Source organism: Salminus brasiliensis, chromosome 8 (genome assembly GCF_030463535.1).
Source record: "Salminus brasiliensis chromosome 8, fSalBra1.hap2, whole genome shotgun sequence".
Classification (NCBI taxonomy): domain Eukaryota; kingdom Metazoa; phylum Chordata; class Actinopteri; order Characiformes; family Bryconidae; genus Salminus; species Salminus brasiliensis.
The window spans coordinates 12,261,788-12,286,706 of NC_132885.1; the positions used below are offsets into that span (position 1 = coordinate 12,261,788).

The 24,919-nt window shown below is 38.9% G+C and overlaps 1 protein-coding gene across 1 annotated transcript; it reads left to right on the top strand.

Moving 5' to 3' along the window:
• Window positions 1-4,356: 4,356 nt before the first annotated feature.
• Window positions 4,357-24,681, top strand: col28a2a (collagen, type XXVIII, alpha 2a). Its single transcript, XM_072685058.1, has 35 exons — window positions 4,357-4,512; window positions 5,705-6,279; window positions 7,662-7,682; window positions 7,789-7,848; window positions 9,664-9,717; window positions 10,478-10,522; window positions 10,693-10,719; window positions 10,808-10,852; window positions 10,959-11,003; window positions 11,389-11,442; window positions 12,788-12,856; window positions 13,148-13,216; window positions 13,875-13,943; window positions 15,029-15,097; window positions 16,603-16,671; window positions 16,881-16,949; window positions 17,072-17,140; window positions 17,241-17,312; window positions 17,409-17,477; window positions 18,505-18,576; window positions 18,795-18,863; window positions 19,055-19,123; window positions 19,316-19,384; window positions 19,498-19,566; window positions 19,656-19,724; window positions 20,138-20,206; window positions 20,731-20,799; window positions 20,911-20,991; window positions 21,154-21,189; window positions 21,274-21,310; window positions 21,409-21,966; window positions 22,152-22,417; window positions 22,887-23,205; window positions 23,325-23,510; window positions 24,033-24,681. Exons 1-35 carry the CDS (start codon window positions 4,371-4,373, stop codon window positions 24,038-24,040), a joined length of 3,738 nt encoding a protein of 1,245 aa, XP_072541159.1. The 5' UTR covers window positions 4,357-4,370; the 3' UTR covers window positions 24,041-24,681.
• The last annotated feature ends 238 nt before the right edge of the window (window positions 24,682-24,919 follow it).

Consider the following 24,919-nt stretch of genomic DNA (forward strand, 5'->3'; position numbering starts at 1 on the left):
AAAAACCTTAATTCCTTACCAGTCAGTCTAACAGACTAAGCTCCAGCAAAGCCCTAGATGAACAACTTTTGGTTCCATGTTTGAAATAGAGATGTTTAAGTATGAAGAACCTTTAAATTGATAACTTTTATATCTAAAACACACTTCTTCACACATTTAAACATTTATATTACAAACACTGTTCTTTATAGAACCAAAAGTAGCTCTTCTATGGCATAGCTCATTTGACCATTTGCAGCACATTTATTTTTAGAGTGTAACGCTATATAGACTGTTCAGTCTGTGTTTTAAAAGGGGCATAGTACAGGGCAGCTAATCAGAACAAATGTGATTTATATATAGTATATCAGTCCTAAACAGCCTGTTTAAGTCCAAAGAATATAGAGAAGTTGAAACACGGTCCGGTAAACTGACCTTTGGCAGAAAAAAACTACACTCATTGGTAGACGTCAGAAGAATATGAAAAATCTGGGCATGGGGTAAGAATATGGGAAAACGTAAGGGTTCTCAAACACATAGTCTTTATACAGATCTCCAATGTCCAGCTGTATTTTCCTTACTTTCACAAACTATCATCATGGACACCATTGCTGCATTTCTAGCGTGTAAAGCAGGTCCTGGGCATTGGGGATTTCTTTTCTCTATGTGATTCAGAAACAAGCATTCCACAGTGTCAACTCTCCTCTGGGTTTCTGTAGCCTGCAGGGGTTTGGAGTGTACAACTCTGCCCCCTGCATCACAGCTGGATTGCAGCAGTCTGCCTCAACCATCGTTGGACTTAGACATGCAACCACTTGCACCATAACTACGCTCAGGTCACAGGGCACACACGCACCCGCATTCTCTCCATGCAGAGCCAAAGGTCATCACTGTGCAGTGTGTAAAGAGTGAATGACCCTTACAATGCCTGCATCCAGGGAGTTGTCTCATATATATATATATATATATATATATATATATATATATATATATATATATATATCATTCTCCTGAATTCAGATATTGATATTGATACAAAATTGAATAGGGAATGACACAGACAGTCTAAGAAAACACAAAATATTAAATTATCATTGCATTTACTGAAAAAAAGTAAGCCTGGGTGTGAAAAAGTAATTGCTCCCTTAGTCGTGCAATAAACCAATTCACCAAATTGGGATCAATTAAACTAGACAACACCCAGGCCTGATTGCCGCCAGCCCTATGCTGTAAAAAAGTGGTTTGTCCGTTCAACCCAACAAATGACTTCATGGTAGTGTAGTGGTTTTGGGATGTTCTGCTGCTATAGGGCCTGGGCAACTTGCCATAAATCACAGAACCATCAATTCAGCTGTCTAACAGAAAATCCTGCAGAAGGATGTCCAATTATTCAGTGATCTGTTATCTAAACCTGACAAAAATTGGGGCCCTATTAAGATGCAGAGCCCTTAAATATAGCGGAACTAAAGCAACTATGCCACAGTTCCAACACAGCGATGTGAAACACCAATCTTAAGTTGTAGGAAGAATTTGGTTGCAGTTTTTGCGTTTATGGGTCAATGACTTTTTTTACCCCATTTAGTGAATACTTTTCACTGGCATTGTACAAGTGCACAAAAACCTTTTTAAACCATTTTTAAAGAATTTCTGTATTTTGTAATATCTTCCCTAACTTTATGTTGAAACTAATAACTTTTTAGGAAACCTTTACTTTTAAGAGTGCAGGTCTTCACACTGGATGTCTCACTGCTTTTTCATATGATCTCAAATGAATTCCTTCTAATACATTCTTCACTGCTATTCACAGACCTTGCATAGTGGTTGGATATTTCTTCTTAAGATATTTCCCCACACCATCCCTCAAGTTCTCAGTGGTGATTAACCCTTTAACAAGGCGTATTACACACTAAGGTGTATTACTCAGTAACTACTGGTGGGGCTATTCTTTGGTAATAGATGTTTTGTAATAACATTTTTGGCTCGCCGGCGGGCCATAGGCTGTTTAAGAAGTTAAATCTGGTGACTGTGTTGTTCATGACATCACCTGAACTCCTCAACCCACTCCATCACTTGATGGCACCTTTCATTGTCTTGTCAGCCTATCGAGTTGTTCACCAAAAAGAGGGACAGGACAGGATCCTTCAAATACACCTAACACAGTTGTTAAACATCAGTGGGCATGTGAGCAAGTCTGACGGTAATAAAATGAAATAGGGCTGAAGTAACATCAGAACTTGTGAAGGTTCACCTCAGCTCCTGTCGACATTCATTCAAACTATCCACAAAACCCAAAAAACCTGTCCAGCAGTGTCATGACCCATTTATCATACTACACTCTCAAAAATACAGGTGCTTCAAAGGGTTCCTTAAAAGATGCCATAGACGAACCCATTTTGGTTTTATAGAACCATGTTTGAAGTAGAGAAATGTGAGTGTGAAGAACCTATTAAGGTTGATGTAACGGTTCTTTACCAATTGAAAGGTTCTTCACTTTCACACAGCTATAGTACAACTATAGTTCTTAATGCCACCAAACGGGCTCTTCTATAGCATCACACAAAATAGTTTAAAGAGAGTATGTCATTCTTAGTTGATTTCACTCAGAATAACCACTAATTCTGTTGTTTTTTCCAGTTAGAGAGAGGCTAAACAAGTATACTCTTCTCCAGCAAAGAATCAGTGATGTAAGCAAAAGTTATTTAGAAATATTGGGAGTATTAATGAAATATCAGCCAAGGAAATGATCCCACAGTTTTCAAATGTTCCAACAGTTTGGAAAGAGTGTGGCCTTTTCACAAAGGAAAAAGCCATACAATGTCACTGAATTGCAGGATACATGACAACCAGGGTGGTATCCAATGGTATGCAGGAGAAAGTTCTTGGCTCTAAAGACTCATCACCCCTCCTCCACCTTGTTTGCTTAATACAGAACTAAACATTTGTTTGACAAAAGGATCACAGCTAATACATCTACTGAACAGTCATTTACTGAATTTGCCTGATGAACATGCATCGTTTCCACATGACTAAAATATTTTTCATAAATATAATCATTGCCAAAAGTAAGTGATGTAAAAAGACAAAAAAAGTGTTACTGTAACAACATACTTTATTCACATGCAAATGTTACACACCTCCAAATCAGGTAAACTGAACACATTCCATCTCAACACACGTGAATAAAATATCTGAAATATCTGAAACTCCTAGTGTCCTAGAGTAAGTAGCTGCAGTCCAAGACAGTTTTCCAACATCCCCTCCCCTCCTCCACCACCATGAGGATGAGTGGGAGTGTTGGAGGTCCCTCCTCTCTTTAAAAACGGGAGAGAAAGGAGTTGTGCTCCATTCACTAATCCAGCCTCAATATGCCCACTCCTGCTGCACACACACTGAGCTAACTGGATCCAGACCAGCACCTGCCTCCCTCTCCCTCTCTCTCTCTCTCTCTGACACAACTCTGGAAACGCTGAGCACATCTGGACAGGTAACACTCATCAAGAGTAAGTGAGTAAATGATTTTACACTGGGGTTCTGGAGGCACTATTTATAACAAAGGTCTGAAATATGTGCATTGGGGCTGATTTTGATGCTTCACACTGTTGTTGTGGAATGCTGTGTTTTTGTCATGCAGGCTACAAAGACACCAATGAAACACAACGAGTGACAATGAGTAATAGCTGTGCAGCATTTTTGGAGCTGTTCTTTTTTTTACATTCATAACATAAATATTTAGTTCCTAAACAGGTCCTGACTTGGAAACGTGCTTTATTTTCTATAGACCCTTTCCCTAATGTAGTGCACTTTAAATGTCCAAAAGGTTGTTATATACCTCATTCACAAAAATGGTTCTCAACCCCTAACACTCCAAGGCTTCACACTTAGGCGTATTATTCTGTATCTACAGGGACTTCTATACAAACTGGTGGGACTATTCTTTGGTTATAGAAGTTTGCTTTTTGAGAGGTTACAAAAAGAATCATACATTGTAAGGTTCTTCAAAAGAGGGATTTATATATGGCATCACTCTCGAAAATCCTTTTTGGCACCTTCAGAATCCAGATTCTGGGCATACTGAATGAATGAATGTTTAGTTACACAGTAGCTCCAAACACAAGTAGCAACTGTGTAGAAACTCATTTATTTGTTAATACTAGATTCTTAAAAATAGATCTTCATGCGTTATTTGGTAGGATGGCAACTCATAGAATAATAGTTATTTTCCTGGATTTAAAGAATTCTTCAAATAAATAGAAAACCTCTTGTATTAGGTTCTTTTAAAGATGGTCTACAGATGGTCTAAAGATGGTTCTCTGAAGCATGTCTCAACAGACGGATCTTTATATCTGATTTAAGATATCTTCCTCTCTAGATATTCTGCAGGCGCGTCAGCCATGTGTGCTCGAGCAAGCTGGCTGCTCTTGCTGACAGGCCTGCTGGGTGTGTGTGCTCAGGAGTATTACGAGGAACGGACTGGGGGGAAAAGAACCCGGGTCAGAGTGTTTCCTGCAAACCTGCAGAAACATGATGGACAAGGTGAGAGACATGCTGTGCTGCATCTGATTTCAGCTGAGACTGCTGTTTTAGACATTAATGTTTCCAGGAGTAAAAAATAAAAAGAATTTAAGAAAAACAATGTTTAAAAAAATATGACATCAGGGTCACTAGGTTTTTTCCCCAGTTGTGTATTTGACCATGTATTTACATTTCATTTGACAGGGTGTCTGTAGCCTGAGGCATTTTTACACACTGGCATATTTCCTACATCATCAGTGTGATATACTGCATGCCGATCCACACACAGGTTTTTCTGCCTCTAATGAAGTGTCTTGAGAAGTGATGAGTCTTAAGGCATATTTAAGGTGTTTAGCTACAAGCAACAGAATGACGAATGAAGTATTACTTATTGTATGTTAAACCCTGCAGTAAAGGATTCCAATGATCCAGAAGCACTGAATCACAGGCTTTGCATATCATGACTTAATGAGCAAAGGAATACTATGCAGACAGATATGCAGTCCAATGTTCAAGCTCACAGGCTGACACTAGTAAAAGAGACAAGTTAGGACAAATAGCACATAAATATCCTACATGGATTTCAGTTTTCACTGGAAAAAAGAGATTTAAGATTCAATTTTTTTTGTGGAAAATAAATGTAATATAAATATAAATTTAATATAATTGAATACTTGTGAAGTAAATAAAGAGTGTTTTTTGAGGACTTTCTTTCTGTTTTTCTTTATAATAGTGTTAATATGAATATTAACACAATCTCAGCAATGCACATATAACCACTCTATCTGCTATGCAAAATAAACTGGCCACCTACACATATCTTAGGAGTTTTTATTCTTAATGTTGATGATGGTACAATAGTAGTAAATCCAAAAACACGTTTCTTTGGCCACTATTTTTGCCTTTCAACGCCTTGAATGTACCTCTCCGCCATATATGTATTTTTAAAACTATAGGCCAAAACATAGACTTTAAACTAGCATCAAACACAATGTCTCAGACATAATTTTCTCCACCACTTCATGTGATAGCTACAGGTAATAATAAACAGATAATGTTTTGAATGTCTGGTTCTAACCACTACTGTTGTGAGCAAGACTGATATGCTAGATTTCTCTAAAACAGTCCATTTCACATCTAACCTCTAAATGAAAGCTATTCAATGTATCACTTTTTCTGCATGTGTGATTCTGACTTACTTCTTTTTCAACAGCCATCTTGGACGAAGACTGCGGTCTTGAGTTGGCTTTCCTAGTCGACAGCTCTGAGAGTGCCAAGGGCCACCACCAGCAGGAGAAGCAGTTTGCCATGGACATTGTGGACGGCCTGCAGAGCATCCGTCTGGAGACAGGGCGCAAACTGAGCTGGAGAGTGGCCCTCCTTCAGTACAGCAGCCATGTCGCCATTGAGCAAACTTTGAAGCAATGGAGGGGCACAGAGAGCTTCAAAAACAGCATCGCTCCCATGGCCTACATTGGCCACGGCACCTACACCACCTACGCCATTACCAACATGACCAAAATCTTTTTGGAGGAGTCCAGCCAAGACCGTATTAAAATTGCACTACTATTTACAGACGGGGTCTCCCACCCGAGAAACCCTGACATCTTCTCTGCCACAGCTGATGCCAAGAACCAGGGAGTGAAGTTCTTCACCATTGGTATCACCCACATTGCCAACGAACCAGCCAACATAGCTCAGCTGAGGCTGCTGGCAAACACACCTGCCTCCCGATTCCTCCATAACCTGCAGGACATAAACATCAAAGAGAAAATCCTCACAGAGATTGTAAGTATGATGTTAGTCTCACTCTTTAAGCAGCTTTTTGACCTGTTTTAGAGAAGCCTCAGAAACTATTGTTGAAAGAGTCTATTATGAACCTTAATTGATAAAATATTTATACATTATGTAGAGCAGGGTTCTTCAAACCCAGTTCTGGAGATCCAGTGTCCAGCACAGTTTGTCCCGAGTTAAACACTCCACAAAACCCATCAGTTAACAGATTTGAATCTGGTGTATTTGAGCAGAGAAATCACCAAACTGTTCAGACCAGGGATGAACAGAGTTATAGACCAGAATTGAAGAACCCTGATGTAGAAGTGTTCAGAAGCTAGCAACTCTTATTTTCTTTGAGGAAACATTCTCTGAAAGATTCCTTAAGGTGCTAAAAGTAATTAATTCATGGCTTAATTCTAAGAAAGTGTGGTTCCAAGAGCAGACAGCTGGTGTAGGCTCACACTAATCTTGAACTGAATCAAAAGCACTCTGCACACTTTTAACCTTTTCATAGGCTATATCGTTTATTCATAGATTCCAGTTCATTACTGTTACTTAATTGCTTTCAGTCTTACTGTATAATTGTATTGCTGTATTATTAATACATCGCATAATAATACATCTAACACATTAAACATGTAAGCAGAAACTATGCTTTATTTAATAGTTTAATCATTAAAAATGTAATAGTAAACTGTTTGCAGAGATTATTTTAAGAAGACGATTAATCCTCAGGCAGAGGTTGTCTGGAGCCTTTGCGTTTGAACAGATGCACAAAAATGCCAGCAATTCTTATGTTTAGTGTAAGCACATCTCCTGTCATTCTCTTTTCTGTGGTATTACCAAGCTTATGCTCAATCTGTCCACACCTGGCTCCTAATGTGTGCAAACAGATCCTGTTTTGTTTCTCCTGGAAATCAGCTAGTTTGAAATACTCCGTAGATGTTTCTGTCATTCTTTTCGTTTTATGTAAGATTTATGTTTGGCACCTCTCATTTCAGTATAGAACAGTAGTAAATACAGGACAAATTAAAGCTTGACCAAGCTGAGCCTAAAAAACATTGTTGGTGGTCGCACTAACAGGGAAAACATCTTAAAGGATCATTTCTTACACCACACATGCACATACATTGGTAGATGTATAAAACACAAAGTGTTCATGTCCCAGAGTTCCATAGCTTTTTCTATGTATAATCACAGTTTTCTGTGAAATGTGGACAGACAGCTTTGGAGAAGGTCTTACACATTAGATCATGTTACAAGGGGCTTGTGGAAGATCAGACCTATTCACCCACCAACATTATTAGAACTATATGTGTTTATACTCTGGATTACTTTGTACCAGAGTATCCCCCTCCCCCCTATTCTTATTTTCTTTCCTTGTCTCCACATAGGCTCAGCTAGCAGAAGATGGGGTAAGTAGTTGTGCATATGCACATATCTTCCACATACTTGAATAATTCTTGACTGAACCTCAATAACACTTGTACACCCATCTAAACACATTCTTCTCTTTTAAAGTGTCCAGTGGCTCAGAAATGTTCGTGTGAGAAGGGTGAGAAAGGACCTAGTGGCCCAGCGGTAAGTTTTATCACTTCAACACCATAAACATACCAGTACTTACTCTGTTGATCACATGGGCTCTTTTTTTCCCTGTCTCCTGGCTAAGAGGGGACAGTTTCAGCTAAGAATAAAGGCAAGAGTTTGACATTTCAAATAACTGCTTTGCTGGGCGAGGGTGGGGGTAATTGCAGTTTTTGTTATAATCTCTCTGCACTGCCTCCAGGCTTGCTGAAAGGTGTGTGTAAGGGACCTTCTGCAATCTTCATGTCAAGCATCCTTAAAACATGAACATAATTAGAGCATGATCACTATGTTTACTGGATCCTTTTTGTTTAACAAACACTACATTTAAGATACAACCATTTAAGCATGGCTGTTTTTAATCTGTGGATGTCTGCCAAAACTGTTATGGTAAGACTATTACAATCGTTATCATTATTCCATATAATGGATTAACCTTGAGCTAATATCTGCACGTGCTTTGTGGTTCATGTAAGATGAAAACAAAAGGTTCTATTTTAGACTTTTAGTCTTTAGATTAGATTCAGCTTTTTCATTGATAAAGTACAGGAAGTATAAAACAATAAAATGCAGTTAGTATTTAACCTGCAGCAAAGTAGTGAACATGTACATTAGGTACAAAACTGATAGGTACAAACTTGTCAGAATTAAATAAAGAAAATAAGTGAAATATATATATTGTCTCTGTCACACGAAAAACCTTGTATCTCCAAAACAGCAACTTTCAAATAAAGATAAAAATGTAATACTTTTAAAGGAGGTGAATGTAAAAAGATTTTATTTAATAAAAGTCATTTTGGAGCATTTCTATTAATCCATTCATCGCAAATTTTGACACAGTGTAAAGCTGCCAGATTCAAACACTGTCAAAAAGTTAAAAAAAAAACAAAACAGCAAAAATGGAGAAGCAAGTTAATTGTCCAACGACAACAATATGTAAACAATGTGCAATTTAGACAGAATAAAAATAGTAAGTTTAGTCAAGTATAAACATTTCATCCATTCATTAGTAATTAATGCAGTGGAATGTATGCAGTCAATTTCCCAAAATTGTCTTCATGTAAAATACTAGGGAATAGAGAAACCGCCAAAAAGGACAAGCTGGACTGTCTTAAACTGAAGTTTTCATTAAGTTTTTGAAGAATCTAACAGTCTGAAATTTTGTACAGATAAGTTCCGAGCACTTTATTTTCAGCACAGCAAGACTCCCCGGAGATTCCCCCTATAAAAAAAGCTTTTGTTACCATCATAAATAGCACCAGCCTCCACATCCCCCACTCCTTATTCTCTGAACACAGTCACAGAGAAAAGTAGGGACTTGCACTAAGCCTTCAGTTAAGCTTTGGTTGTATATGATCCACACTCACAGTTGAAGTAAAGTGAAGTCCTTTCCCTCCTCAGATCACAGGGTGGATCATGTTCAGTTAGCGGCAGCCTCCTGGTCAGGCAGCCTCCTCATCATTATTGGGTTGCTTTCATCTCATGCTAGCATTAGTTAAACGGCAGCAGGATGGTTTTTTTGCTGAAAGACATAGGACAGGGGTGCATACATGTGTCCCATGTTATATATATACAACAAACGTTTAAAAAATATGAGAGCAGAGAGCATGTGTAAAGAGGCTGTGTGCTTCAGTTTTAATTTCCATGAATTGTCTCTGCCTACAGTCCATTAGCTCCTCCCTCTATTGAAAATTCGGCTTGTTTCAGTCAGACAGATGAGCTCTTTGGCTTTTTCAACCACCATGTAATGTTGATGCTGTCTTGCGCTAATCGATGTCTTGCACCATGTCTTGTCTCCTTTTAACACATCAGGGAAAGAAGGGTCGCCCAGGTGAAGACGGAGCCCCGGGTCCTAAAGGTCAAAAGGTTCATACCCTTTTCTATCATGTGTTATCATATTTGCAGATTTGTGTTTAAGGATGTATCTGTATGAAATCCAAGTCAATGGAAAAAAAGACTAGTTAATGATATTCATCACATCTAGTGGAGAATGCAGACTATTAGACCTAAGGCTTTAGTTTAGGCCACACATGTCAAAACTGAGGAAAACCCCACTTGTACAGTAATGCCAGTTTTCCAATATGTTAGCACTAGCACTATTTAATGTCAATATAACTGAATATTTGTTGGGCTGAACTAAACACAAAACAATATTAACCTTGTATAAGAATGCAGAGGTTTTATTTGTTAGCTTGTAGCAGTGAGTAATGTATATTTGAAAACAGTAAATAGTCCTAGCATGAGCCTCTGCCACTGTTTTCATTCTATCTGCCTAGATAGCACTGAGGAAAACAATCCTGACTGGACAATCTGAGCATATCACAAGTTTAATTTTAAAGTTTAAGTTTAAATACAAGCATGATTATTTTGAATGACAATAAATTAACTATATATTCTTATATAAATATAAAAATATAAATAAATATATACATAATCTTCCAAGAAATATTTACGCCTTCCCTTGAAGGAAATGGGAGTTTCCCTCTAGTCAGATGATGATATACTCAAATTTGTTATATCCAGTGGCACAAAAAGCTCCTACGATTTCTATCTTCTATCCTCCTGTAAGATGACCTATTTGTCTTTTATTAAGATAATGATTTTGATTCCTTTTCGTTCCTTTCAGGGTGAGAGTGGGTTGAGTGGACTTCCAGGTCGTGAGGGCTCAGAGGTGAGTAACCAGAACCAGCTTGGAGTGCCAAGGGCAATAATCTTGCTTCCAAAGAGCACTCATTACAATGATTTTTCCTGCTTACAGTAATTTAGTGTTTATAAGAAGACTTATTATAATATCATTTATAATATTACTGGCTTATTATTATCTATGTGATTTGATTGTAGGGGAAACCTGGATACAAAGGAGAAAAGGTATGTACCTCGTTATCATGGTGATCATTATTGTAATTATCCAATATTGTTTGACATATCGGTTTAATTTTCTCTCATCTGCCTGCAGGGAGACAGAGGGGAATGTGGCACACCAGGAATCAAGGGTGACAGGGTGTGTATTAATATGCCTTTATTTATAATAGATATCATACAGAATTGATCACAATGTGTTAAAGGTTTTTCTCAACTGAACTGTCATGAAATTCATTTCCACTTAGGGTCCAGAGGGTCCTGTTGGCACAAGAGGAACCAGAGGATTACAGGTGGGTGCATTGGTGCTGTCACATAAAAGCCTTGTAACTCCAAAATGGTAACTGTTCAAGAGAAGGAAAAACGCAATACTTTAAACGGAGGTCATTTTTGAGCATTTTTATCGATTCATTCATTAATGAATTTTGGCACAAGGTAAAACAACTGCCAGATTTGAATTATGTCATAAAAACATGACATGAAAAGCTGCAAAAAATGTGTATATGGAAATGAGAAATGTATATGATATATAAAATACTTTAATGTGAGACACTGGCCCATGTTTACCAAGCCCCATGTTTTCTATTATTGGTTTGAAGCAATAGATAATATCTATTTTATCATCATAATCATTTCATGATACATGATATGGGACATCTGCTTCTGTTTCTCCTGTAGGGTTTACCAGGACCACAAGGTGACATTGGACCAGAAGGCCAACTGGGCAAAAAGGTGTGTATCTTCTAATCACCAGCAGTCACCTTCAGGGTACACTTTTTACATGACCACCTGGGTAATGTTCATAGAAGACAGAGGAAACCCTACAATCACACGTTTTACATGCTTGTAGCAGATTTCCTTTAAGAGGAACGTTTTTAGCAGCCTGGCTTTGTGGATGATTTAACTGGAGGCATGCAGACATAGCCCGTGGGGATTCCTACACACGAGAGCTGCTTACATATATAATTTTTTTTATGCTGACTTTATGATGACACTTCATGACACCTAATAACAGCAGTAACTTGTTTCTCACAAAAAAGAAAAACTAAATGTTTTTACACCATGTTCTGACATGTGATGTAAGGAAAGAGTACATGTGAAATTTGTGAGGTGTACGGTAGCCGAATGGGACACTTGTAAAGCTGTCCTACTTTATGAAGTGTTGTCATGCTCTAAAGATGGGTAGCGCTCTCTGAATATTTCTGCCACTGCATTCATTCTTACATTAAACAAGCTGAAACTGGAACAATGCACCGACAAGGCAAAGCCAGTGCTGCTCTCACCTAGTCTCAGGCCTTAAATGCCAAAGGGAGGTGCCACTGTGCAATGCAGAGGAGTGTAGAAGAAGAGTGACAATAAGACTAAATGTGAAAAGCTGTTTTGGAGCTAGATAAGTTAATGACACATTAATGACCAGTGCAACAATTTCAAACTGGCGGATATATGAGCAGGTATGAAGACAGATTGCAGGTATGAAGATGATGAGTGACTTACAAAATTGCAGGGAGAGAAAAGGCTTAAGAAACAATTATTTTTATTATTATTACTATTTCTTGATGAAAACGTACTATTTTAACAAGGTCCTGTTTATAGAAAGACCATGATGTGACTTTAGCTGAGATCTTTGCCTGCACCCTTCATCAGATTTCCTTTGTTTCGTGTTTGAATTAGCTTGAAGGCACAGTGTCTGGCAGAAGATGAGCTCTAACTTGTTCAGATCTGTAAGACCGAATACCTTACAACTTTCCAGTGGGGCCAGACAGTGGTGAACTGATTTAAAGCATGAATTTGAGTAATTATGTACTTTTGAGACCCCTACACTGAGAAAGGAAGAATTTTCTCTGGTTGCCCTGAAGGGTGTGTAGTATTTTAAAAAATGACGCATGCCTCCTCGCATTTGTCCTTATATTAGCAAATGAGTGATTGCTGCTGAAGGAGAATGTAGTGTTAGGACTCTTTCCCAAGGTGTGCTTGCCCAGTTGGGGCAATTGAACCCTAGTCTTCCACTTGGAAGGCAATGCTGTTACCCACTACGCTACACCAACTGCATAGCCTGTTTGTTTGTTTGTTGTGCTAGGGTGAGCGTGGTCCACCTGGTCCTCCTGGCCTTCAGGGCGAAACTGGAATTGGACTTCCTGGACCAAAGGTTGGTATTGTACCTACATATTATCAACTTTTTCTCTACAGCTAGTTTCTTCTTAAATCCAAAACCCCAGAATCAATCCCTGTAAAAAGGCTTACCAAGATTACTGTCTGTAAGATCTTCCTTATAACTATCTTCTGTTACTTTGATGAGAGACCCTCCATTACAGCAATTTACTGGAGGCTACACTGGCTTACCCATATCAGTTACTCAAAAATGTGTCAGTACAAAATGTGATTTGAGCGGACATTATAGAGATATCAAGATGACCTCATTCTGTGCTTTACATTGCAGGGTGATATGGGATTTCAGGGCAGGTCCGGGCCCCCTGGCCCACCTGGAATTGGAGAACCAGGCCCACCTGTGAGTATACAATAACTCTTCATGTGCCACAATGGAATCGTTCCAATGAATCTAAGTAAGACTAAGATTTTGTCAGGGTAGTGCACACAATACTGTAGGTTTTATTCTGAAGAGAAGTGATGAAGTTAGGCGCATCCTACCGAGCTGTTTGTAGACTACTTTGGAGCTGACATCTCCAACATTATGCACATCAGTCCTACTTTGCTTACTTTCCTTCCTTGTACAAAGCAGAAGCTACCTAGAACTCCAAACCAAGTTCTACTTCTTCCTACAGCCATACAGGCTCCTCTCATACTACATACAACCATGTCTCACACTACATATGACCTATATATTTGTTTATTCTTGGTCTTCATTCACTTCATACTTTTCTTTTTACACTTTTCTAGATGCTCCTTTAAGGGAGTGTCTTCTGCTTTGAGTGGCACTTTGGGACAATGGTGTCTATCAACACCAATCTGGAAAAATATTGTCTATTACTAGATTTTCCACTCCAATGTACTTGATACTATAAACTCAAAACAGTTTAAATTATATTCGGTATACAGGTGGTACATAAGATCTGAAATTCAAACATTAGATTTACCCTTGAATATGAAAAAATGATGATGCTGTTTTAACATCTAAGCCCTGATCCAAAAATCTACTTTTCAAACAGGGACCTCAAGGTCCACAGGGTGTTCAAGGAGAGAAAGGGCCACAGGGAGAAGGATTTCCTGGACCAAAGGTAAATGTGAACCCTTTATTAAAATAATAAATAATAACAGCACACAAACAGGTTATCTTCATTCCTCTGTAAGCTGTGTTCTTTAATAGAAAGAGGACCTCTAATAGCTAGAAACCACATAAGGTGATGAAGGTCTCTCAAAGCCATCAATTAATGCTTTTGTACCATGGCATTAACATGTACACTAAACAGTACACTTGCTAGTACATAAATCACTGAACAACAGGTAATTTTTATCCCACCTGTTTCCATGGGCTGAACTGTATCCACCAGCTAAACGAGAAATAATACTGATTTGTAACTTGCTATACAACTGTAATTAAATTCAGTCAGGTTCTTTGTGTTTTGGGGCCCTTTCTAGTCATGCTTGTATGGCATCTGTAAGGTTTTTCATCTGCACTGTACACCCAAGTTTCACAAATGTAGTATGTATTCACCAACTGGGAACCACTGTCATTTTCCATGTAGAAACCTGTTGGCTTAATTAAAAGTAGATGTTTTTTTCCAGTTCAGGAATGTGTATGGATGTCTAGAACATAAAAGGTATGCTTAGGACCCACATGGACATGAGAATTTACCATGTGTGATAACTATAGCCTGTATAAAAGGCCTGGCTATTTTTCAACAGCAATGCTAATTATAATGATTTTGTAACTGCAATGCCAACTTGTGCATTCTCGGGCCTCTAAACATCTGTTAGAAGTGTACTATGGATCTTTAGGGGAATCCCCATTCTTTTCCAGTCCCGAAAAGGCCATAAAGCAATGTTGAAGCCCTAGCCACTAATATCCTCCCTGTGACAAGAAAAATAACCAGTTTATCAGTCAACGACGTCTGGAACAGTCCAACACCCATCGAGGACCAGACGTTAGCATGGCTGCAGTTCACCGGTTTGGATTGCTCTGTAATGTTTTACCCACTGTATATTACAAAGGAATAAATAGTTGTGTGCTCACCCTCTAATGACTGGCTCTGAGTCGTACAGGCGAAGAACAATACCACTGAAGCTGTGAATCAGGTCCAGTGTTGGGAGTGCAGGGGCATTTCAGGAAGACAGGGCTAATGACATCTCTTTTGTTGGACAGGGTGACCGGGGTCCAGAGGGGCCGAGGGGTCCTAGGGGACAGCAAGGCGCTGGAATCAAAGGAGAAAAGGTAGGCTATAAATATATCAGCTAATGAATGACACTCACACAAACAAACCATGCCTACCACACAAAAGGCCTAATGAAGGACATAAAAGACGAGTGAATGTGCCTTTGAGTCTGTTGTAGTCTGCAGAAGACACGCTGCGAAGCGGGGGAGTGAGAGAAATGGCAGATGGGATGGGTGAAGATCTCTGTGGGAAAAGCTTAGGCTTAACAAATGCACATTTATCTTCATTATACCTATATATATTCTTCATATGTTGTGGAAATCAACATATGAAGAAGTTAGCAAAATCACAGCTGACTTTACATTGCCCTCCATAACATAATATCCACACTGTTAAATCAATAATATTACCAGCATTACATTACAAACTTGAGCTTTAAGGTTTACTAAAGAATTCACAGAGAAAAGTAACTGCTTTAAATTGAATAGTGAACAAGAATGCTGTTGGCTTAATGTTAACATAACAGAGCCCATAGAGGCACTAGCAGAAATTAGCATTGTTATTACTGTGGTAATCACATACTCACAAAGTTTCTACATTGAATAATGCTATATGATGGCATGTAGTGTAGTATAATCTCATATACTGTATTTAATGTTTATACATTAGCTAGTTAGACTAGCATTAACCAACTTGTTGTGCACATTAATGTTTCACAGTACAATTCTTCTTCATATCTTCTGCATACAACTAAATATTAATGTATAGGTTGCTATTCATTTTGTATAAATGTTCTTTGGCTACGGTTGCACTCAAATACTGCAGGGACACAACTGATCTCATTCTGTCTGAACTGTGCTGAGTTAAACCTACTGCTACATGTCAGTTTATTATGTTTATTTTTATTACTTAATGAACTACACTCACTTTCCTGTCACTGTGGTGCCTAGTAATAATATTTGATCTATAGTCTTATATATAATACAAATGCTGCTCTTGTACATGCCTTTTCTACCCCTTAAAATGATCATTTGTACAATATCCACAATGGCTTCTCCAGCATGTGTTGGGTTTATTATATAATCATATATATTTATATGTATAAGAGTTTATACGTATTTTTCCTTTTTCACTTTTATAACCTATGATTAATAGCTCTTCTGTACACCCCCCTCCCTACAGTACTTTGACACCTCAATTTCCTTCAGGATCAATAAAGTGTTATCTTATCTTCTCTTAATGTTTTCCCTGGGAGGTAAATAAAATACATCAGACTTTTAATTATTCATTCATTCATTCATTTAGTAAGTCTGTCTATATATTTAACAGTTCTCCTGATATTTTAAAGTACATACATACAGAAATACAGCTATTCATTTTGTTGCATAAAAAACAATTTTATTATCCTTAAACTGGGACAGTGGGGGAAGCTAACTGACACCTGTTCCTCCAACTGACACCTATTTGTTTATTGCAACAAATGAGTCAAATCAATTCCATAAACCCTAAATTGGGACAGTAGGGAAATCTAACTGTCACTTTTTGTCTTTTTTGGGATGTTTAGGGTGATTTTGGGCCACCAGGTTTTCCTGGTCCAGTTGGACTTACAGGAATTGGCATCCAAGGAGAGAAGGTAACAAGCTAATCTTTTAAATCTTTATTACTGTCTTAAGAAAACCTTGTATCTCTGAAAGAGCAATTTAAATTTGTGACAGAAATGCCATGTAGTTTAATCCTCCTCTACTCAAATACAATATTAGAATAAAATAGAATAGAATAAAATAAAAAGACAAACTGAGCCCAAAGTATTTAACACACAATTACAATAATATTCATTAACAGGGTGTGGAGGGTCCAAGGGGGCCTCCAGGAATCAGAGGACCCCCAGGAGAGGGACTCCCTGGACCAAAGGTTGGCACCAGTAATAAATCCATGTGCTTTTTGTATTGAATTGCAAACAGTCATTTGGATCTTCCATGGCAAAGAAAAAATGAGCCTGTTTCTTTGTTATCATGATGATCACTGTGTTTTAGGGTGACCAAGGATTACCAGGAGAGATTGGTGGCCCCGGAGAGAGAGGCATTGGAGAGCCCGGACCGAAGGTGTGTGATTTTATTCTGTAAATAAAATTAACTAGCTAAACATTATGCCATTACATGTGTTTCAATGTGCAGCAAAACGTTACTGTGCATCTCTCTTCAGGGTGAGCCTGGTGCTGCAGGTTTGGCAGGTTTACCTGGGCTTCCTGGAGAGGATGGCGCTCCAGGCCAAAAGGTACTACAGACACCTTAAACAAGTCACAAAAAAATGTAGAAATATATCCCATGCACCATTAATGCTTGCTTTTTCATCCATGTTACTTTTCATCAGGGTGAGCCTGGTGCACAAGGTCTGAGGGGAGCTGAAGGAGCAGCAGGGATTGGCACACAAGGAGAGAAGGTGAATCTATTGACAATTCTTCTTGATGCCTCAGATCATTTATGTTTTATGACCCTCCTAGAGAACGTATTACGAGGCAGTCTTTTTAATAAATTTTCACCATGTTCTTTACTGTGTTGATAGATTGAGTGAATGCCTTTAGATGGCACGCCAATGCCATGCAACATTCTATGACCCCAAACAATTACTTTGCCTTGTTCTGTGTATATTCAGGTGTGTAAAATTGGAAGAGGTGGGAAATACTTAAAACAACATTATGAGCATTTTTATTTTCAAATAGCTGCTTAAAAATCATTTTGATGCCCTACTGATTGCCACTCTGCGTCAAGAACACTGCTATTGCACTATGTAACTTTGGTAAAACTGCAGTAAAACAACTTGTTTTTGTGTATGGATCCTGTAATATAACTCTACCGCCTCAGTCCACATGCTTCTTTCACTTCAGTCGGTCAACAAATATACAAGTAGATCTGTCCATGAGGGGGCGCTCATAGCACAATTTGTATTTACAGAAGTGAATTACACTCTGCAACTGTAGGGGGCGCCAAGGAGCCCATTCTTGCATAATGCTGCTTTAACTGTACTCTACTGCTGTACTTGTTTCACTGAAATAATTAAATACAATTAAAAACCATTTCCAATTAAAAACCATTAAAATGAAACAATACTAATTCAGCAATAACCAGTATCACCCAATAGTGTCTACACAATCACTAAAGAGAATAATCAGAGAATAAAACAGATTTGCTTGTAAGGGTTGCAAAAGAGTGATAAACTTGTGCCCAGTGTAAGAAAGATCACATCCTGACTCTTATGTGTCATTTTATGTGTTGTTATTTACTTTTTACTTGAACATACATGATATCTTTAAATGTAGATACCTTTAGATGTTTAGTCAAGCAGATTTTCATCTCCATGTATCAAACATTTTGAAACAGTACTCACACTTGCACTCAAATGCCGTTTCTATGTGGTTTTTAAACCTCTGTAAGATGATTTGTGAATAAAATTCATTTTTTTCTAACAGGGAGACCAAGGTCAGAGGGGCATCAGAGGATTACCAGGACCACCTGGCATTTCTGGCCCTTCGGGAGCCAAGGTAAGGTCTAATTTCTGCTCAGCTTCACTGTACCTCCAATATACATTTTAATCTTCTCCCTCCAGACGACACTAAAAACAATACTCAATAGTCTTTAAAGTGGCAATAGAACAGAAGTTATCACAGCTGTTAATATTGCTTGGCAGAGATAGTGTGGTCGTTTTCTTAATGTTGAAGGAGGGTGTGTTGTATTTAAACATGAACTGTTGTTTTTGTAGGGAGAGCCTGGAACGCCAGGGCGACTGGGCATGCCAGGACTTCCTGGGCGTGCTATTGCAGGACCAAAGGTAACAAATGTAAAATGCTACAACTGTGCCTCATACCACAGGCTCTGGCAAGCCATCATAGCACAGGCAGCCCATTGCCAGTGCAGAGAAAGAGTGCTTCAGAGATCAGCACAATGCACTATAGTTTATTGCAGCCAGTTTTGCAGCCGCAGGAGGAATGATGCCATGACTTAATTTCTCTGTGCCCTCAGGGGGATGTAGGTCCTTTTGGTCCTCCTGGGCCGATTGGAGAAACCGGCTACGGCCTGCCAGGTCCCAAGGTGTGTGCTATTTGATATATGTACTATACAGAATATACAGTATATACTATAGATACTATTGTTCGGGCAATATTGTCTGTAAAAATCAGTTGTGTGTTACATATGCTGCAGATTGACTTGCTTGAAAAAAACATTGAGTGTCAAAATGTATGCTGTATGAAAGTATTCCTATTTTCTGACTTGGCCTGTTAGGGGGACCGTGGCAATCCAGGCCCTCCTGGGCCATTTGGACCAAAAGGTGAAGGATTTCCTGGACCAGCGGTGGGTAGATTTATATAAAACACATTGCACCCCCATATAAGCAGTGTGCTCTTACAATAAAAAACTGATAACTACCACCCGACAGCGCAAACTATGTTGTTTATCTTTTGCAGGGTCCTCCTGGTCTTCCAGGTCTTCCAGGAGAGCCTGGTCCTGAGGGCGTTGGCTTTCCAGGACCAAAGGTACAGCTACAGATGTCATCTAACAAAGCTCTCAGTTATGGTAATGTATAACGGTGCAGCAGTGACCCTATGCTGTGTTCTTATTACAGGGTGACGTTGGTTTCCGAGGTTTGCCAGGTTTGCCAGGCCCACCAGGGGAGGGGATACAAGGTCCACCAGTAAGCCCAATTGAATAAATTACTTTCTGAACACGTCTTCACACATCTCAGTGAAAGATATATTAATATCCTTCTGCGAACTACATCCATTTTTTAAAAAACTGTTTAGTTTCAGTATCTGCATCAACAGCAAAGAGGACAACTGTGCCACAGTGCTATGGATTGAAATATATTCACAATTGTGGCTTGATTAAATACTTATATTACATTTATGCCATAGCTTAAACTACTCCTGGGACATCAGCAGTAATGAGACTTTCATCCCCTATACACCCCCTATCCCAAGTGTTAAGACCAGTAAGAGCTCTAGCTGTGAAGAGAATATGTGAGCAAAGCCTTTTAGTTGCTATGGTTGGTAAGAACAACAAGTTGTCTGCTTTTCTCCTATTAATCCTGTTCTCCTGCTGTTTAAGGGCAACATAGGAAGACCAGGGCCATCAGGACCAGCTGGGCCTCCAGGAGAAGGCATTCAAGGCCCCAAAGTAAGTTAATCACTTACAACACTGGCTGTACATACCATGGCCTCTGGGAATCAGGAGTTAAGAGAGATGTCTTTGGTAATATTACCTCATTAATCAGGCATTAAAGGCGTACTACAGTATTTAACCTGCTCTATATTTGCTGCATGTGAAGAAAAAATAGCATTGCATAGCATCACAAATAAACATTCCATGCCTTATTTTATATTAAAGGAGTACTTTACTTTATGTAGAGCATTTGCTTGAATTAACTATTCAGATAACTATTCATACTTACTCTTCCTCTGTACTTGTAATGGAAGCCAATAGAGAGATTCATTAATACAAACACTTACATTCCTACAAATGAGTATAATACCATTTCTTGGTTAGTGTTATTTCATGTTTAATGTTTATTTAAATGCCTATTAAAATGTTTATTGTTGCACCATGGGTTTGAGATTTTAATCCTGTTATAGTCCCGTACATATTGCAGTTTTGACAATAAAGCTGATTTTAACTTTGACTCATTTGTTGAACTCTTTTAGGGAGACCAGGGGGCACCAGGTGTCACTGGACCAAGGGGACCTGCAGGGGAGGGACTCACTGGGCCTAAGGTGAAGTGTCTATTTCTGCTCCTGAATGCCATTTTATATTGGTGGGCTAGTCATTATGATTGTGCACTTACACAAAATTTGTAAATATGACTTTTCTCTTGTTTCTTAAAGGGAGATAGAGGTTTACAGGGTGAGAGAGGAATGAAGGGAATTAAGGGTGACATGGGTGACACTGGAGACGCCGGACAACCTGTAAGTCCAATTAAATGAGAGTTAACTTGTTCTAGCCAAGGAGTCAGAAGTGTTGTGCCTACAAACTTTACCAGCCACATCACAGCGCATATGCAGTTTATTGTGAGCTACAAAATGGTGATCTTTATTTGATCAAAGGTTCTTTTGTTATTTCTATCATAGGGAAAACCCGGAATGAAAGGGGAAATGGGTCTTACAGTAAGTTTCTGAATTTTTATAGTTACATAAGAAATATAATTTATGATAAAATGAGTGGTTAAATATCTAACTGTTATTTTCCAGAGAGAGGACATCATTAAGCTAATCAAGGAGATTTGTGGTAAGCCCCAGATATTAAAAATAACAAGCGTGAATGAGAATCTTTAAAGCAGAGCCACTGCTGAATGTGTCTATTTTTGCATTTTGTGCTTGTCTTAGGATGTGGTATTAAGTGTAAGGAGAGGCCAATGGAGCTGGTGTTTGTGATTGACAGCTCAGAGAGTGTTGGCCCAGAAAACTTTGAGATCATAAAGGACTTTGTCACAGCCCTGGTGGACCGTGTCACCGTGGGCCGCAATGCCACACGGATCGGCCTTGTTCTCTACAGCCTGGACGTGCACCTGGAGTTCAACCTGGCACGATATATGACAAAGCAAGATGTAAAGCAGGCCATCAGAAAGATGCCCTACATGGGGGAAGGCACCTACACTGGCACTGCCATTCGCAAGGCCACGCAGGAGGCTTTTTACAGTGCTCGCAACGGTGTCCGCAAAGTAGCCATTGTTCTCACAGATGGCCAGGCAGATAAGAGAGAGCCTGTGAAACTGGACATCGCAGTCCGTGAGGCCCATGCTGCTAATATTGAGATGTATGCCATTGGAATTGTTAACACAACAGACCCCACACAGGCAGAGTTCCTTAGGGAACTAAACCTCATTGCTTCTGATCCAGACAGCGAACACATGTACCTCATTGATGACTTCAATACCTTGCCTGGTAAGACTGACAGTTTTAGCTATTTTGAACAGTATGACAAAATTATGAATACCATTCAGAAAATGTAGAAAAGAATGATTATTATATGTAGTGAAACCTTCTAATACATTATTGTTTCAGACTGGACCCAATGTTAAATGATCCAAACAGCCTACTCAACCAGAATAATGTGTTTTATCTTGCAGCTTTGGAGTCTAAGCTGGTCAGTCAGTTTTGTGAGGATGAGAATGGAGCACTCATCTACAACCGCATCACCAACGGGGTCAACGGACACAACGGATTCAGACATAATGGTTATGATAACCATCCAGACATCTTATATGGAAATAATGGTTTTGGAAGTCCGCATCAGGAACATCTGGACAGGACACGACTTAACCCTCAGACCCATGTGAGAGGCAGAGGCAACACTTTCACCTTACCAATCAACCCTGCTCCTCTCAGTACTCAGGTCTGTTTTCTAGCCCGACTCACAGAGATCAGCTGTATACAGTCCTGCAGATTTGAAATAAGGTGTTGAAATAAGGACAAACCTAAATGTGTAGGCATGGGTTATATTTATGATGGCTACATACATCTAGCACTAAGGGTTCCATGGCCCATGCTTTTTTGGTCCATGTGAAACTGTGGGGCAGTGGTGGCTCAGCGGTTAGAGCGCCGGGCTATCGATAACAGGGTTGTGGGTTCGATTCCCAGGCTTTACTCTCTCTGCTCCCCGGGCGCTGGAGTTGGCTACCCACCGCTCTGGGTATTCACTGCCCCTAGTTCACTAGTGTGTGTTCACTACCACAGATGGGTTAAATGCAGAGGACACATTTTGTGACAAATAAGTGCACCTTTACCTTTTACCTGATCTTGAAAGCTCTGATCAGTCGCTTGGTGAAGGACCTGTCTAACCCATTGTTGTTTTTCCTATCCAGGTCAAAGTAGAGGACGACTACTCTGAAGGAGAAGATTTAGACTTACATACTCATCTGCGAGGATCCAGCAAAGTAACTGTGGTTAACAAAACGGTCCCACCTGTACAGCCTGTGGTTGAAAGCAGCAGAACATCTCACTCCAGCATCTCAGTGTCGTCACTGCCAGCTTCACCTTTGCCATCGTCTTCTTCTTCGTCGTCATCATCATCATCATCATCATCGTCGTCGTCATCATCGTCAGTATCCTCTTATTCATCAGGATCAGTCACATCTACTTCAGTGCATGTGCAGGAACAGGCCCGTCCTGTTGTAATCACAAGTAAGTACCTTTATGCCACATGTGGCTTGTTCTGTCTCTTTTAAAATACTTTTTTAAGCCAAGTGATTAACTCCTACTTACCTATTTGATATGAGCTGATCTTTTGTGCGTGTCTGCAGCTCCTCTGGATCCCCGCTGCTCACTGAGCCTGAACCAGGGCCCCTGCAGAGAGTATGTTATTCGCTGGTACTACGACAAAGTGGCGAACGCTTGTGCACAGTTCTGGTATGGAGGATGTGATGGTAACGAGAATCGCTTTGAGACGGAGGCTGAGTGCAAGAAAACATGCGTTCGCCCTGCTATAGGTATATCACATAACACAGTCCTTTAATTAGGTCAAAGAATGCACTGTCTGGTAGCACTGGGCAATATGATCATCATTTTTATGATGCTTCTCTGAGCAAATTGTGAATATCATCAGTACTTAAAGAACACTGACCAACTGCTTATAACATGAAAAAGACTTATATATTAATATATATATATATATATATATATATATATATATATATATATATATATATATATATATATATATTATTAATTTAATTGGATTTAATGTGGTGTGCGAGCCGTTTAATACAGATCATTGTACTCATGGCTTTTAAAGATGGCACTGCTGGTTCATTTTGTCATACTGCCCACTCAAGGGGGATAAATGTTTTAGACTGAAAGCAATCACTGTGCACTTTGTAAACACCTTTTAGATGATTCATGAGCTCAGAACATGATGTCCAACATCATAATATCCATCTTGCTCATTTCGATTGCAAATCCTCTTTTATCCTTCCCTAATCTATATTCTCCCTCTCTTCCCTTCTTCACAGTGGGTTAAGCTGGAAAATAAAACGTGACGAAACGTGCAGCATTTTCACACTAAGCCAAAAGAAATGGACTGAAGTGATGCTCTATTATTTTCTATTATTTCCCAGTGATTTTGTGAGCTTTGGTTATTCTCATACATCCATGCTGACATGTAATAGCTCTTTTCACATCCGTCATTTGCTTTCTCATATGACTGCAATATTTAATACCAACAATGACATCAAAACATCTCCCTTTTACAGCAGGTATTTATATTTCTTAAATGAAAGAAAAGACTAAAATGATTGATGACTACAATTCTGATGTGTTTTGTGCTTTTATGAAGTAGCTCTACCTGTTCCTCATAGTTGTAGTTTACCAATAGCTCAACTCCTATGATATACCTCATCATACAGATCTTTTACTTTGTACCCACTAGGGAGTTTCTGCACTGTGTTTTAATGAGATTTTCCTAAAATATTAGACTGGAATTTCTATGTTCTGTCATTATTCACTTTATATAAAGTTTAAAATATATTTTTTCATATGCAAATAACAGCACACTTAAGACCTCACACATTAACTATCAATTCTCATACACAGATGACCCCATCTAAAAACTAGCTGTAGTTACTACATTCTAATAAAAAAAATCTATTCTTTTTATTCTGTTCCGCATTTTTAGTTGCAGGATGATTTTAAAGTGATTCAAATTATGAAAAACTAGATCTTTGTTGTGTTTTGAAAGACTTTCCATTGAACAACTCATATTAACTGTTAAACCATAAAATGTGATTCATTTCAGAAGCAAATGATTTGAGTACAATGTGTATAACTGATGCTTTTGTACTTTTTTAAATAAATAAAATATTTGGTTAATATTTGTGCTTCTTATCGCCTTTCTGTCATT

Coding starts and splice junctions, on each gene's coding strand:
- col28a2a (XM_072685058.1), top strand. CDS start 4,371: ATGTGTGCTCGAGCAAGCTGGCTGCTCTTGCTGACAGGCCTGCTGGGT. Junction 6,280..7,661: donor AGAAAATCCTCACAGAGATT/GTAAGTATGATG, acceptor GTCTCCACATAG/GCTCAGCTAGCAGAAGATGG. Junction 19,725..20,137: donor AGGGGATACAAGGTCCACCA/GTAAGCCCAATT, acceptor CTGCTGTTTAAG/GGCAACATAGGAAGACCAGG.